At 42.1% G+C, this 15,894-nt stretch overlaps 2 protein-coding genes and 1 long non-coding RNA gene across 6 annotated transcripts; all 3 read left to right on the forward strand.

The window, feature by feature from the left end:
• Positions 1 to 426: 426 nt before the first annotated feature.
• Positions 427 to 9,279, forward strand: LOC106586673 (ATP-dependent (S)-NAD(P)H-hydrate dehydratase). 3 transcript variants are annotated; one of them, XM_014174193.2, is made up of 12 exons: positions 1,719 to 2,005; positions 3,795 to 3,882; positions 5,821 to 6,279; positions 6,480 to 6,627; positions 6,796 to 6,841; positions 6,936 to 7,024; positions 7,118 to 7,226; positions 7,318 to 7,368; positions 7,461 to 7,565; positions 7,639 to 7,759; positions 7,859 to 7,979; positions 8,144 to 9,279. In XM_014174193.2, the coding sequence occupies exons 2-12, from the start codon at positions 3,867 to 3,869 to the stop codon at positions 8,292 to 8,294; spliced, it is 1,416 nt and encodes a 471-aa protein (XP_014029668.1). In that variant the 5' UTR covers positions 1,719 to 2,005; positions 3,795 to 3,866; the 3' UTR covers positions 8,295 to 9,279. The 3 variants fall into 3 exon arrangements, with proteins under 3 accessions (XP_014029666.1, XP_014029668.1, XP_014029669.1); XM_014174194.2 differs by having other exon boundaries at positions 1,750 to 2,005; positions 3,821 to 3,882; XM_014174191.2 differs by lacking the exon at positions 3,795 to 3,882 and having other exon boundaries at positions 427 to 2,005.
• On the forward strand, positions 3,892 to 5,321 carry LOC106586676 (uncharacterized). The gene is made up of 2 exons (XR_001324235.2): positions 3,892 to 4,436; positions 4,613 to 5,321. It is a non-coding gene; the product is annotated as an uncharacterized lncRNA (long non-coding RNA).
• Positions 9,280 to 9,560: 281 nt separating the features above from the next.
• LOC106586674 (inhibitor of growth protein 1) lies at positions 9,561 to 15,542 on the forward strand. Of its 2 annotated transcripts, none has more exons than XM_014174197.2 (4): positions 9,561 to 9,838; positions 10,157 to 10,301; positions 10,701 to 10,849; positions 14,656 to 15,542. In XM_014174197.2, the coding sequence occupies exons 2-4, from the start codon at positions 10,163 to 10,165 to the stop codon at positions 15,283 to 15,285; spliced, it is 918 nt and encodes a 305-aa protein (XP_014029672.1). In that variant the 5' UTR covers positions 9,561 to 9,838; positions 10,157 to 10,162; the 3' UTR covers positions 15,286 to 15,542. The 2 variants fall into 2 exon arrangements, with proteins under 2 accessions (XP_014029672.1, XP_014029671.1); XM_014174196.2 differs by lacking the exon at positions 9,561 to 9,838 and adding an exon at positions 9,845 to 9,999.
• The last annotated feature ends 352 nt before the right edge of the window (positions 15,543 to 15,894 follow it).

Below are 15,894 nucleotides of genomic sequence, written 5' to 3' on the forward strand. Positions count from 1 at the left end.
GGCCCTAAAAATTGTCAAAGACTCCAGCCACCCTAGTCATAGACTATTCTCTCTGCTACCGCACGGCAAGCGGTACCGGAGCGCCAAGTCTAGGTCCAAGAGGCTTCTAAACAACTTCTACCCCCAAGCCATAAGACTCCTGAACATCTAGTCAAATGTCTACCCAGACTATTCACATTGCCCCCTCTCCACACCACTCTATGTTGTCATCTATGCATGGTCATTTCAATTATCTCTACCTACATGTACATACTACCTCAACTAACCGGTGCCCCCGCACATTGACTCTGTACCGGCACCCCAGTATATATTATTTTATTTACTGCTTGTTACATTTTATATCTTATATTATATAGCTCTGGAGGCCTCTAGTGGCTTTCAGGCCATTTTAGCATGAAAAGTGCCATCGAGGGCTTCCACCATTTTAATGTAGTCAACTGGGTGGAATGTCCGACTTTATTGGCTGATCCCTCCCGATAACCCTGTTGGAGTCATGTCCAACGGCTCATCAGGAGAGATCAGCCAATCGTGAAGAAGAAAATTAACTACTTCAAAATGGAGATCGCTGCCAGACCTATAATGACACAGATATAAAGATAAGTCCGTTATCTAGTTCTATGATCCTCTCAACACACTTTCTGTTTTTGTTTGGATCTTTTAGCGCCTCTCGTCCCAGTGAAGCGTCTATTTATCCTATTTTCAGCAGTAACTCACAATTCGTGTCTAAGTAAGAACTGCCAGTGTGTGCGGGCCACCTCTCATTACACGATTTACCTACGGCCTCTAATAGGCTCGCAAGAGGACGACCGAATCATGCAAACTTGGATATTTGGTTGTCTTTTGCCTCTACTGTTGTACTGTTGATTGCTGTAACCTATATGAACGATGACGGTAAAGTGGAAACAACAAATACTGTACTGCTTTTTTATTTCTATTTTTACGTCGCTGTCACTTTTTATACACCACAATCCCTGAAGCGAACTATTTCCTTTAGGACCCAGTGGAGCTCTGCGAGCTAATCCCTGTGATGTAGTACACATGCTGTCCCTGACGGTGGTCTTAGGTCAGTGCTATTCGGAATCGTTGGGATGTCCCTACCTTAAACCCTAACCCTAACTTAAACCCTAACCTTACCTTAACCATTTTGCGTTTCAACTTCAATGGGGGTAGTGACGTCCCAAGGATTCCGGATATCAAGGACCGTTTGTGTTGCGGTACTCGAGTGTATGGTAGGGGCCCATAATCAGTTTTGCAGACACTAATCTCCATTGTATGAAAGTGCACTGTCTGAAAAACAACATCTGGCTGCTGAATGTGCGCCATCCATGTCCAGGTAAAATGTTACCTGGTCGTTATAGCCTTTCTTAATCAGGCTCTGAATGTCGAGGTTTGATACCGGTTCCTGCTGCTAGCTAGCTAGTCTTGTTCACCAGCTGACTTGCCAACCTTTCTTGGTGTTCTGACTGTACTGCGTGCTTTAAAAGATAAGTTACGCATCAGTTGTTCTCGCACCTGATAATTATGCTCGCCAATTCAACACGGGGCTTTCTCTGGTCGGATGTCGAAACCAGAACCTTGCTGAATATCTGGGGGGAGCGGGACATCCAGACGGCGTTGGGCGGAAACTTCCGAAACAGTCATGTCTACCGCGACGTCGCCCGAAGGTTGGGAATTATGGGGTTCGAAAGAACCCCAGAGCAGTGTAGGGTGCGAATCAAAAGCCTGAAAAGGCAGTTTATCCTGGCCAAGGAGGGCAACCTGAGGAACAATGGACAATACCACAAAATCTGCAAGTTCTACGATGCCATGGAGAGGATACTAAGCAGCCGTCCCCAGATTGACCCCCAGGAGTTGTTAGACAGTGGGGCCGTGGGGGATGAGACCGAGGAGGAAGTGGACACAGACCCTCCACAGGACCCATACTTGGAGAGCACAGGGGAATGCTCCTACCCAGAGACCCAAGTGAAGGTCGAATACCCTCCCATCCCTGTGACAGTGGGAAATAGTAAGTACCATTAGTATGGCATGACATTACATTGTTATTATGTTTTATTTTGCAAATACGGGCCTTTTTGTGTCACAGGGTTAGATTTAAGTTACAATGTTAGTTTAGATTTATTATTTCACATCCATTAAGTAGAGACTAAAATTACCTTAACCTATTTTTCAGCTTTCAGTGTTTCATTTTATTTTTGCCCTGTCTCACACTGACTTTTGGCATTCTGCTATGTATTACACTTACAGAAGTCTTGATAATTAGAAAATATTTAATGCACCTGATTAAAAAAAGAGTAAAATAGAAACTATATAAACTCAGTAAAAAAAGAAGCGTCCTCTCACTGTCAACTGCGTTTATTTTCAGCAAAGTTAATGTGTAAATATTTGTATGAACATAACAAGATTCAACAACTGAGACATAAACTGAACAAGTTCCACAGACGTGTCTAACAGAAATTGAATAATGTGTCCCTGAACAAAGGGGGGATCAAAATCAAAAGTAACAGCCAGTATCTGGTGTGGCCACCAGCTGCATTAAGTACTGCAGTGCATCTCCTTCTCGTGGACTGCACCAGATTTGCCAGTTTTTGCTGTGAGATGTTACCCCACTCTTCCACCAAGGCACCTGCAAGTTCCCGGTCATTTCTGGGGGGAATGGCCCTGGTCCCAGATGTGCTCATTTGGGATTGAGATCCAGGCTCTTCACTGGCCATGACAGAACACTGACATTCTTGTCTTGCAGGAAATCACGCACAGAACGAGCAGTATGGCTGGTGGCATTGTCATGCTGGAGGGTCATGTCAGGATGAGCCTGCAGGAAGGGTACTACATGAGGGAGGAGGATGTCTCCCCTTTAACGCACAACATTGAGACTGCCTGCAATGACAACAAGCTCAGTCCGATGATGCTGTGACACACCGCCCCAGACCATGACGGACCCTCCACCTCCAAATCGATCCCGCTCCAGAGTACAGGCCTCGGTGTAACGCTCGTTCCTTAGACGATAAACGCGAATCCGACCATCACCCCTGGTGAGACAAAACCGCAACTCGTCAGTGAAGAGCACTTTTTTCCAGTCCTGTCTGGTCCAGCGATGGTGGGTTTGTGCCCATAGGCGACGTTGTTGCCCTTGATGTCTGGTGAGGACCTGCCTTACAACAGGCCTACAAGCCCTCAGTCCCGCAGGTGGGATGTTCAGATGTACCGATCCAGTGCAGGTGTTATTACATGTGGTCTGCCACTGCGAGGACGATCAGCTGTCCGTCCGGTCTCCCTGTAGCGCTGTCTTAGGCATCTCGCAGCACGGTCATTGCAATTTATTGCCCTGGCCACATCTGCAGTCCTCATGCCTCCTTGCAGCATGCCTATGGCACGTTTACGCAGATGAGCAGGGACCCTGAGCATCTTTCAGTTGGTGTTTTTCAGAGTCAGTTCAAAGCCCTCTTTTTAGTGTCCTAAGTTTTCCTAACTGTGACCTTAATTGCCTACCATCTGTAAGCTGTTAGTGTCTTAACGACCGTTCCACAGGTGCATGTTCATTAATTGTTTATGGTTCATTGAACAAGCATGGTACACAGTGTTTAAACCCTTTACAATGAAGATATTTTGATTTTTTTTATGAATGATCTTTGATAGACAGGGTCTTGAAAAAGGGACGTTTCTTTTTTGCTGAGTTTACATATTAGATGGGCATAAGCCATTTGCTACTTTTAAAAAAAACACTACAGTAGTCTCTAAGTATTGTGTCATTACCACCATGACAAGAAAATTACATGAGTTTTTTTTTTTTTTCTTAGTTTGTGTACTTGGTTATTATGAATAGAGACAGTGGAGCTCATGGAGGGAGATTCAGAGTTTGATGCCAGGAAATGACAGAAAATAAAGGTAAATATGTTTTGAGATATTGTACGTCATTACCAAATTGGCTGTAATTTCATCAAATAATTATTTAGGATACATTGTATGCTTGCTGTTCAACTTCATGCTAGAATCCCTGCTATTTATGACCAAATACTGTAAAAATGTAATTCCCACCACATGTCATTACCACCACATAATGAACTGTGATGGTAAGGACAATGTGGTGGTAATGACTAAATGTATTAGTCATCTCTCCAAAGTTCTCTCCCACCTTCATGAGTTGAATCCATCTGCCACTGTCTTCCATGTTGTAAGTGATGGACCAACCACACAGTACAGATCCAAGAATAATTTATTCTACCTGAGCACAATTGAAGGCTGGACGCAGCTGTGAAGAGAAGTTGATTCCATGGTGGCAAGAGGAATGGACCTTCAGAATGGAAGGGTTCTACGAGGAACTTTCCCAAGAGCAGTCAAATGTGAAGCTATTTTACGTCACAGAGCAAGAGATTGAGAAAATTGATCTCCTGCTTCCAGATCGTATTGAGATGACCCGTGGAACAATGAAAATACACCAGGTAATATGTATAATGTAAAACTATAGATTTGTAATTACAAAATGTAGATCAAATTGTAGATTTTCAAATCACTATCTTTTCATTCTAACATTTAAGTGTTTACTGAAGGTGTTAACAGAATGTGTTAGATTTCCTGTATATTCATCAATTTAAGAAATCTTCTATGTTGTTTACAGATCGTCACTGCCATTCCAGGACAAATCACATGGAGAGTTCTAAGTTGTTGGTGCTCAACTCCACATCTGTGATTGTTTTGGCCCACAGACTGAGATAATTCAACAAACAGAGGCAGACAAAGCACAATCTTCACCTCAACCTGCACAGCACCACAACTATTTCCTAGTGCAAAACTGCCCATTGCAGACATACATGAGAGACTGATTGGAAAGTGGTGTGTTGTGAAATATGATGACGACCCTTACCTTGGTATTATACAAGGTGTTGATGCAGAGAGCAGTGCTCTAGTCAAGACGATGAGTCGTGTGAGAGCAAACAGATTCTTTTGGCCAAGGAGAGAGGAAATTGTATGGTACCAACCAGAGAATGTGCTTGGGCTTGTCCCTGAGCCTCATCCAGTGACCAAATGGCATATGATGCCTGATGGCGCAGTCTGGGAGGACATTTGCTCTCTCGTTAAGCAATAGAGAGCATAATCTTGAGTGAGTCTGAATCAATAGACTGCAGCCAGTGAACAACAATTTGTTTAATGTCACCTAGTGTTTACAACCTTATAGATGTATTTCTGCCTAATGCATTGAATCCAACAATTGTTCTGAAATATGCTTTAAGTTCTTGAGGCATGTAACCTTTTTGTTTTTTGAGGTTTTTAATGTTGTGTTCTATATCTTCAATAAAATGAAACATGTACACCTGTGACGTTCAAAATGTTTAATGGTATTTTTCATCAGTTTTATATGAAATGTAATTTCCACCACACTGTCATTACCACAACGCTAAGTCATTACCATTACGGTACATGTTTTTTAGGAAAATGTGTATTAAATTACTATAGATGATGATTCCCATATGTGAACCTTATATGCTTGTTCTTAAGATAATTCCTAAAATGTCAAATATTAAGATTTTGATGTGGTAAATGCATGTTTCTGAGTATCATCAAGGCATATATGGATAATTTTATGTGGTGGTAATGACATTTCATCTCTGGTATTTGGGGAAACCTATAAAAAAAATATATATTCTTAAATAATATGGTCTCAGCTACTATTTGATCTTGTTTCCAGATAGATTAAAAAAACAGTTTCAAGAGGTTTCATTTTCAAAAACATCCAAAAAGTGCCCGTATTTGTAAAATCAACCATATCTAGTATACCGATACTACCACAGTGGCAGCTCTCAAACTCCATCCACTCCTCGTCAACAGGCACTACAGTCAGACAGATCAGCAGCCAGTCAGCTGGTGGACCGTCCTCCAAGCGGCCCAAGAAGCGGCACGTCGACCTGGCCCTGGACAGTGTGACGAAGCGGCTCCTGGAGCAGAGTGCCGAGGCTGAGCAGAGCTTCTACCAGATGGAGGAGCAGCGTCTGCAGGCCGAGGACCACCGGCGAGAAGCCGAACATGCCCGCGAGCTCCACATGCTCCAGGTGTTGGGACAGATGTTCTCCAGCATCGCCACCAGGAACCCCGTCGCCACAGCTACCGCAAACACAGCAATGCCGCCTGCTCTGAATACCATGGAGTCCAACATGCAGCCCGGTGTGCCCATGTCCGCCTCCGGCCAAATGAGGCGTGGTCGGTCGTGTCACCGCCGAGTCCGCTCGCCCCAGTCCCAGGCTGAGTGGCCCAGCTACCACAGTCAACCACAGTCCAACGCAGGTTTAGGTATTTGCTTCTCTTACTCAGTTGGCCTGTGTTTAACCATGGCCAGCTCTGGTGAGACTGCTTGTCGACAAGAAGGTCAAACAGAACTGAATAAGGCTGAAACAGACCCACAAAGACATCTAGGCTGAACTAAATGCACACACAAGCAGGTAAGCGACAAGTTTTAAGTAAACTCTGAATACTTCTCTCTCCTTTTTCAGTCCTCGAGCGCTCCTTCTCCCTTGGGACAGCAGCACGCCGAGGAATGGATGATATCCTTCCGCTGGTGAAGAATATAGTCCCTCCGCTGACGTCTAAAAAGCACAAAGGCCAAGATGGGCGGATTGGGATTATTGGGGGATGTCAGGAGTAAGTTATCCAAGTGACCCAGCCCCACCTTTAACTTGGATTTCTAAATGAAGGTTTTCTGGAGTATACCCATATTGTGTGAGGTACCAAAGATATTCTAAAATGTTCTTCTTTGTATCCTTCTTTCGTTCCATCCTTCTTTCTAATTATTTTTCTTGTCATGGTAAGGTATACAGGAGCTCCGTACTTTGCTGCTATCTCTGCATTGAAAGTGGTAAGCACAAAGTAGCTTTCTTGGTCCTGTGTCATTTTTTACTCTGGTGGAGACATTGATATGACGACAAAACCTCTGCTGTATCACTTCCCAGGGAGCCGACCTGTCACACGTATTCTGCACTAAAGCTGCAGTGACAGTGATCAAATCCTACAGTCCGGAGCTCATAGTTCATCCTGTGCTGTAAGTTCTGTCTCGGAATGGAAGCCTATTTGTAAGCAGTGTGCATATAATGGATGTCTTTGTTGATGATAACTGTGTTAATATTATCTATAGGGACAGCCCCAATGCAGTGGAGGAGATGGAGAAATGGCTCCCCAGACTCCACTGCCTGGTGGTGGGCCCAGGGCTGGGCAGAGACGAAATGCTGCTGAAAAACGCCAAGGCACATGGGACACTGAACACACACAGTCAATTTTAGTTGACAGTTGACATATTACCAATGTTTTCATGACTCTTTTTTTTTCTCTCTTCAGGAAGTAATTGAGAAGTCCAAAGCAAGAGATATCCCTATTGTTATTGATGCAGTAAGTACTGTACACAAAACATATTTTCACTTTGTTAATAGATTTTAGATTTCTTCACAAAGATGTGCAGTGATTGTGTGTTCCACCAATAGGACGGGCTGTGGCTGGTTGCTCAGCAACCATCAGTCATCCAAGGGTACCAGAAGGGCATCCTCACTCCCAACTACATGGAATTCACCCGGTTGTATGAGGCTATGGTGAGTCTGCCAGTTCAGCTCTGTGTGTGTGTGTGTGTTTATCATTATCCTACTGTCTGTCTGTCTTTTTCAGCACCATGAGCCTCTGGATAGCAGTGACCATCAGAGGAGTGCCATGGAGCTCAGTGTTGCCATGGGCAACCTGACTGTGGTGCTCAAGGGGGAGGAAGACCTTATCACTGACGGCAACAAGGGTTAGTGTCTGTCATGCACACACGCACAGCTACACTTAGACTAAATGCTACATTCACACATATTCCTGTAAAGCTCTGACTGTGTCCTGTGGTGTCCAGTGATCTTGTGCAGACAGGAGGGCAGCGGGCGTAGGTGTGGGGGGCAAGGAGACCTCCTATCTGGCTCTCTGGGAGTGCTGGCACACTGGGCATATACCTCCTCAGCAGACATGACTAAAAGGTACCATATTCATTAACATTATGTGCTTATACACTGACATGGCCAAAATGAATATAGTTCTATGAGAACATTAGAAGGGGCTGCCATTGTTACTTAGTTGGCCTAATTTTACAGTTTATTTGTCATTGCTGTAACTGTAATGTGTTCTCCAATCTCTGCCTCAGTGTGAACCCATCAGTGGTGGCAGCGTTCGGGGCCTGTTCTCTGACCAGACAGTGTAACAGACAGGCCTTTCACAAACATGGCCGAGCCACCACCACCACAGACATGATCCAGGAGATCAGCTCCGCCTTCAAAAAACTATTTGAGAGCTGAGAACGGTCTACAGGGAGGGGTCCAAGATACTCACATACGTACTATACATACACTTACATACATACTGTACATACACTTACATACATGCATACATACTGTACATACACTTATATACATGCATACATACTGTACATACACTTGCATACATGCATACATACTGTACATACACTTACATACATGCATACAGTACATAGACATAACGACACGCTCTTCCATGGGAATCCTGAAAATCCATTCTCTATAATCATTGACATTGGGCCAAAGAGCCCAACTATCAAAACGTTTCAGATCTTTTAGCTGTAGCTAGTCTGTTCCTCCAGACAGGAAAGCTAAGGCCGGGATTCAATCCGTAATTTCCAATTGAGCCGACGTTGCAGTTTATTTTTACCACGATTGCAATTTCCATGAACGCAGTAACATTGCCTTAAAAAGCTGCATTGTTCGAGAACCTGTGATCGTTATTGAATCTCGACCTAAGACTTTGTTTAATCAACAAGAAATAATACAAGAAGTAGGGCTCCAACATATGAAACCACGTCTATTGGTGCTAAATAAACTAGACTTTAATGATTTTTAAATGGATAAAGAAAAGGTGTCTATGAAATATTCCCTCTGCACTGGAGTCTATTTTATTTTCCTCAAAGTGCCTCGTTGGCTTTTAAAAATGTTGACAGCCAGCACTTCAGTATTAAAGGGGCACACAAGGCTGAGCTGAGATGATTATACATCAATATTATCAGACTACCTAACAGACTTCAAACAGTACACATACTATGTAACACATTTAATAATACTTGATGATTTACAGCATAGAATTCTCTGTGATTTCCTTCCAGACAGTTCATCCTATTCCATCATGACATTCCTATCTTTACTGTCATCCAGAATAGAATCTTACAGTGACAGTGTGGCACCGGTGTGGTCTCCTGTTTTTGTCAGAAACATCTTTTACATTGTAAATATTAAAATGTTGATTGAGAGTTCACTTCTTTGTTCTGTCTTCTACCTTCCTCACAGTGTTGCACAGAGTTAGATTATCCAATGTATCAATGATAACTGTCAGCTCAAACAGTGTGAAATGTCTGCGATGGAGAGAAACTTTGTTTACATTTTAAATAATTGCCATTCTGTCATACTGCCACCAGAGGGCGCATACATTGTATTTCCGATATGGCGGGTTATCGCCTTCATAACATCAGAGCAAAACTGGAACTGTATCAAGCTAAGATGTAACATCAAGCATGTCAGGCATCAACCATTTTCACAAGATCTGCATAATTGTAAACTAAATGCATTAAAACAATAAACAAACAGACACAACAGATAAAAAACGTCGTTGCCAAAAAAGTATCTTCACAACAACAACAAAAATCGACACATGTCAAGTTTGTTTCACAGGATGCGCATGCTCAAAATAAACCGGTTTATTTGTTCAACTCAAGTTTACCGTTCTTCACGCTGCAATCAATGCACCGTTAGAATATTCTCCAGTTGGGTTGAATACATTGTATGAGCTTCAGTAAACGGAAAATACAACGTTTCTGGTGAGTAAAAATGGGTCGTTTGCGTGTTCAGACCGTAATCAGTGTGAAGGCTGTAAGCGACGTTACTGCTACTAGCTAGCTAATGGTAGCTGTTAGCTTAGCTTCCTCCTGTTAAACGTTAGATAGCGGAATTAGTTTTCATGGATACAGTAAGGGAAAAGGTCAGCTCAAACGTTAAAGAGATTGCAAATATGTTTTTTTTATTCGTCCAACGTGTACTGTAGGATTATGAGTTTCGGATGTTCTGTGTGCCATAATATTGTAGAAGAAGGATGTTCTGTGTAACAATTGTATTTCTTTTTTTGTGGACATTGACAGACGAGAATGCTAAATCCGGCTAACGGCGACCCGGTCCATGTCGTTACAAATTATGTGGAAGAATATTTGGACTTGGTCGAATCACTGCCTTTCGACCTACAGAGGAGTGTGTCGCTTATGAAGGAAATTGATGCTAAATATCAAGGTAAATCGTTCACGTTTCGTCCACTGACCATCTTTGCTAGCTACCTGCTAGGTAACGTTAATCAACATAGCTAGTTTACATAACTGTTACTAGTCTGTTAACATAGCTAGCTGAAGTTACGCTGTTAGTTTCTAGAAGTAGCTGGTTACTTGCATCCAGATACAAGCTAGCTAGCCTGTGCATCTTTTGATTAAGTTACAATTTGAATAAAAGGTGTCTACTATTCTATGTAAAATTAAAACAATATCCACGTCAAGTTATGTAAATGTATTTAGCTTACTAGCGTAATACACGCTTGTTTAGATCCATAATAAAACTGCCACTCCATCCACTTTACGCAATCTATGGGCCATGTTTGTTACATCTCTTGCATCTTCTTGTTTTTCCCCCCTGTCTCAGATGGCCTGCAAGAGCTGGATGATGCTTATGAGCGCTACAGTCTGGAGTCCGACCCTCTCCAGCGGCATAGACTTCAGCTGGCCATCCAGAGAGCTCTTATCCGCAGCCAGGAGCTGGGAGATGAGAAGATCCAGATTGCTGGGCAGATGGTGCGTGAACGTGGCTGGCTGCCTGTATTATTATTTATGGACAAAGGTGTCTTCCCTTTTTATATGAACTTTGCTTAAACCTCTTTTTCAATTTTCGCCTAAAATGACATACCTAAATCTAACTGCCTGTAGCTCAGGCCCTGAAGCAAAGATATGCATATTATTGATACCATTTGAATGGAAACACTTTGAAGTTTGTGGAAATGTGAAAGGAATGTAGGAGAATATAACACATTAGATCTGGTAAAAGATAATACAAAAGAAAAAAACAACCTTTTTTGGTATTTTTTTCTGTACCGTCTTTGAAATGCAATAGAAAGGGCATAATGAATTATTCTAGCCCAGGCACAATTTTGACTTTGGCCACTAGATGGCAGCACTGTATGTGCAAAGTTTGAGTGATGCAGTGAAATCTTGCATATCTATTCAAATATGCCCAAATGTGCCTTATTGGTTTATTGATACATTTTCAAGTTCATAGTTGTGCACTCTCCTCAAACAATAGCATGGTAATCTTTCACTCTATTAGCCACTGTAAATTGGACAGTGCAGTTAGATTAACAAGAATTTAAACTTTCTGTCCATATCAGATATGTACATGTCCTGGGAATCTTTTTTTGTTTCTTACAACCTCATGCTAATCACGTCAGCCTACGTTAGCTCAACCGTCCCGCGGACAGGACACCAATCCTGAAGAAGTTTGATTTTCCAACTTGAAAAGCAATAATATTGATGGATGAGGCTGTAACAAAGCCCATATTGGTCACTCTCCTTGACCAACTTGCAATACCAGTCAAAAGTTTGGACACTTACTCATTCAAGGGGTTTTCTTTTATTTTTACTATTTTCTGCATTGTAGAATAATAGTGAAGACATCAAAACTATGAAATAACACATCTGGAATCATGTAGTAACCAACAAAGTATTAAACAAATCTAAATATATTTGAGATACTTCAAAGTAGCCACCCTTTGCCTTGATGACAGCTTTGCACATGCTTGGCATTCTCTCAACAGCTTCACCTGGAATGCTTTTCCAACAGTCTTGAAGGAATTCCCACATAAGATGTGCACTTGTTGGCTGCTTTTCCTTAACTCTGCGGTCCAACTCGTCCCAAACCATATCAATTGGGTTGAGGTCCGGTGATTGTAGAGGCCAGGTCATCTGATGCAGCACTCTATCACTCTCCTTGGTGAAATAGCCCTTACATAGCCTGGAGGTGTGTTTTGTTGAAAATAAATGATAGTCCCACTTAGGGCTGAGCGATATGGCCAAAATATTATATCACATATATATATATCAAATTTCAGCACTTATCACTTCTGCATTTCCTGCACTCAGTTGCAGTGGTGGAAAAAGTACCCAATTATCATACTTGATTTAAGTAAAGATGCATTAATCGAAAATTACTCAAGTAAACGTGAGTCTCCCAATTAAAATACTACTTGAGTAAAAGTCTAAAAGTATTTGGTTTTAAATATACTTAAGTATCAAAAGTTAATATTTTATGAATAAAATGTACTTAAGTGTAAAAGTATAAATAATTCAAATTCCTTATATTAAGCAAACCAGATGGCACCATTTCACTTTTTTTTAAATTTTTTACAGATAGCCAGGGTCGCACTCCAACACTCAGACATCATTTACAAACAAATCATTTGTGTGTAGTGAATCCTCCAGATCAGAGGCATTAGATGATCAGGGATGTTCTCTTGACAATAGTGTGAATTGGACCATTTTCCTATCCTGCTAAGCATTCAAAATGTAACAAGCACTTTTAGGTGTCAGGGAAAATGTATGGAGTAAAAATTACAGTATTGTCTTTGGGAATGTAGTAAAATAAAGTACATATACCCCAAAAAAGACTTAAGTAGTACTTGAAAGTGTTTTTACTTAAGTACTTTACAACCTCTGCTCAATTGAGAATTGCCACATAGGGCTGCATGATATGGGCAAATAATCTAAGACTTATTTTTAACCAAACGTTGCAATTGGGATTTGACTTGCGAATTAGAGCAGAACTGCTGGAATCTTGGAAATAGAATGACTATTCTAATTCTATTGTTAGAATATAATAGTGGGCACTTTGAATAGTGTTTTGAGATGACAATTAATTAAAATGCCAGGGAGGAGTTATTGTGACAGGGTAGGAACTAAAGGTTTGATAAGTGTTTCCTAGGGGACCCTGTAAGCTTTGGCTACATTGCATGTTTTCTCTTAGCTACTTCATGTAGCTAACATTCTTGCTTTGCATATTCCTCTTTGATTTAGAAGATGCTGTTGCACAAACAACATGCTGATTTAGGTCTACACTATCACCTGTATTAGCTAGCTACGTTTGCTCTTACTCAGTAGCTATTAGCATTAGCGGCTAACAATTAGTCTCACAAGATTTAGGGCAACTTGCTAAGAAAAGACAAACTAGCTGTTTGCTGACGTAAGAAACAAACTAATAGTGTCATTATAGAACGCTAGTTGATTTATAAGCAAAGTGAAAGCAGCATTGACCATGCAGACTGAACGCAAGTGTCTCGTGGTTGAACGTCGAATGCGCTCCTTCAGTGACGGGGCGTGGAAAGTGGCATGGAGAAAATGGCGGAAAGAGATGACTTAAGTAGCGACGTAAACTATAAAAATTTGACATTACACATGGCGTATCACATTTTAACAAACCAAACATTCAAATACTGGTATAGAAGGTAAAGTAAAAACCCAAACTGGTCCCTGCATCAATACTGGTATATCATAAAATGCTGTATACGCCCTAGTCCCAATAAGTGCAAACCAGATGGGATGGCTTATCGCAGCAGAATGCTATGGAAGCCATGCTGGTTAAGTGTGCCTTGAATTCTAAGTAAATCAGTGTTACCAGCAAAGCACCATCACACCACCTCCTCCATGCTTCACTGTGGGAACCACACATGCGGAAATCATCCATTCACCTACTCTGCATCTCATAAACACACAAGGGTTGGAAACAAGAAATCTCAATTTTGGACTCATCACACCAAAGGACAGATTTCCATCTTGGCCCAAGCAAGTCTCTTATTGGTGTCCTTTTAGTAATTTCTTTGCAGCAATTGACAGTCTCTGAACAGTTGCTGTTGAGATGTGTCTGTTGAACTCTGAAGAATTTATTTGGGCTGCAATTTCTGAGGCTGGTAACTCTAGTGAACTTATCCTCTGCAGCAGAGGTCACTCTGGGTCTTCCTTTCCTGTGGCGGTCCTCATGAGAGACAGTTTCATCATGGCACTTGATGGTTTTTGCAACTGCACTTGAAGAAACTTTAAAAGTTCTTGACATTTTCTGCATTGACTAACCTTCACATCTTAAAGTAATGATGGACTGTCATTTCTCGTTGCTTATTTGAGCTGTTCTTGCCATAATATGGACCTGGTCTTTTTAGCTATATTTGGAAATCTTCTGCGTAACAACCCTATCTTGTCACAACACAACGGATTGGCCGAAATTAACTAACAAGGCACACCTGTTAATTGAAATTCATTCCAGTTAACTACCTCATTAACCTCGTTGAGAGATTGCCAATATTGTCCAAAGCAAAAGGTGGCTACTTTGAAGAATCTCATATATTTTGATTAAAAACTTTTTTGGTTACATGATTCCGTATGTGTTATTTCATAGTTTGTCTTTACTATTATTCTACAATGTAAAAATAAAGAAAAAAACCTGGAATGAGTGGGTGTATCCAAACTTTTGACTGGTACTGTATGTCACCCTTTTGATCAAAACCCACAGTGTGTGATATATATATATATATATATACACTCACTCTGTACTGTTCCAGGTGGAGTTGGTGGAGAACTGTAGCAGACAGGTGGACTGGCATTCTGAGCTCCTCCACGCCTCCAAGGAGAACCCTGATACCCATGTACCCACATCAACTGCCATGACGACCGCAGCCTCCATAGTGCCGTCGGCAGAAACAACTCCGGGCAAAGCAGGTCACCATGACAAGAGGCGTGACAAGGTGACGCTGTGCTCAGTCGGTGGGGGGGACAAGTCTGGCGGGAAACGGTCACGGCGGCAGAAAAGCGGAGAGAATTGGGAGAGCTATGGAAGCATGGGTCATGTTGATGAGGTGGGCATGGGGGTACCCAGAGAGAAGAGGGCCAAAACGTTGTCGTCCAAGAAGAAGAAGAGGTCAAAGGGGAAGTCAGAGAGGGAGGTGTCACCCCTAGATCTGCCCATCGACCCAGACGAGCCCACCTACTGCCTGTGTGAACAGGTATCCTACGGCGAGATGATTGGCTGTGATAACGACGAGTGTCTCATCGAGTGGTTCCACTTCTCCTGTGTGGCGCTGGATCACAAGCCTAAGGGGAAGTGGTTCTGCCCCAAATGCAGGGGCGAGAATGAGAAGACCATGGACAAGGCCCTAGAGAGGGCGAAGAAGGAAAGGGCCTACAACAGGTAGCTTCTCTACCTAGCCCAGTGGACATCGTGGTCATGTTAGGTTAGTTTTGTCTACTCCCAATGCTATTTGGAAAGAGGGACTTATTTTAGTAAATGCTGTACTGGAAGATGGACATCCTGGTTCACGACCACTGGTTTAGAGCAGATACAGCATAATGTAATAGATTATTTTATCAAATAGCCACACCAATGATTGACGCTGCTGTATCATGCATGCAACCATAATGCTCCTCCGAACAAATAAAACATTTCATCCAAGATTGTGCAATACATCTATGAACTTCCTCTGTTGAATTGTCATCACATGTGTATGTACTGATATGTGACTGCCCTTTGCTTGAAGTGCCATTACTGATAGGACTGCCCTAGCAAAATGCATTGGAGATGATCCAGTTGGAAATGTTTGACGGCGTGCGTGATGCCAAATCCCCTTGGCAACGGGCCTGTGTTCGTGAGGACTTTCACTTGACACCGGTAAGGTGAATTAAATGTATCTAGTCCAACGGTAGTATTAAATCAAATGTATTTATGAAAGCCCATTTTACAGAAACCTAGACTAAAACCCCAAACAGTCTTACCAAGGGGTTCTGCAAATGACATCTCCCCCTCT

This window comes from Salmo salar, chromosome ssa25, assembly GCF_905237065.1.
Source record: "Salmo salar chromosome ssa25, Ssal_v3.1, whole genome shotgun sequence".
Lineage (NCBI taxonomy): Eukaryota > Metazoa > Chordata > Actinopteri > Salmoniformes > Salmonidae > Salmo > Salmo salar.

Excerpts from the sequence above, each read along its gene's own strand:
- LOC106586673 (XM_014174191.2), top strand. The coding sequence starts at position 1,522 with ATGCTCGCCAATTCAACACGGGGCTTTCTCTGGTCGGATGTCGAAACC. Across the intron at positions 6,280-6,479 it reads ACAGTCCAACGCAGGTTTAG|TCCTCGAGCGCTCCTTCTCC; the intron begins GTATTTGCTTCT and ends CTCCTTTTTCAG. Across the intron at positions 7,980-8,143 it reads TCAGCAGACATGACTAAAAG|TGTGAACCCATCAGTGGTGG; the intron begins GTACCATATTCA and ends TCTCTGCCTCAG.
- LOC106586674 (XM_014174196.2), top strand. The coding sequence starts at position 9,979 with ATGGATACAGTAAGGGAAAAG. Across the intron at positions 10,302-10,700 it reads AATTGATGCTAAATATCAAG|ATGGCCTGCAAGAGCTGGAT; the intron begins GTAAATCGTTCA and ends CCCCTGTCTCAG. Across the intron at positions 10,850-14,655 it reads TCCAGATTGCTGGGCAGATG|GTGGAGTTGGTGGAGAACTG; the intron begins GTGCGTGAACGT and ends GTACTGTTCCAG.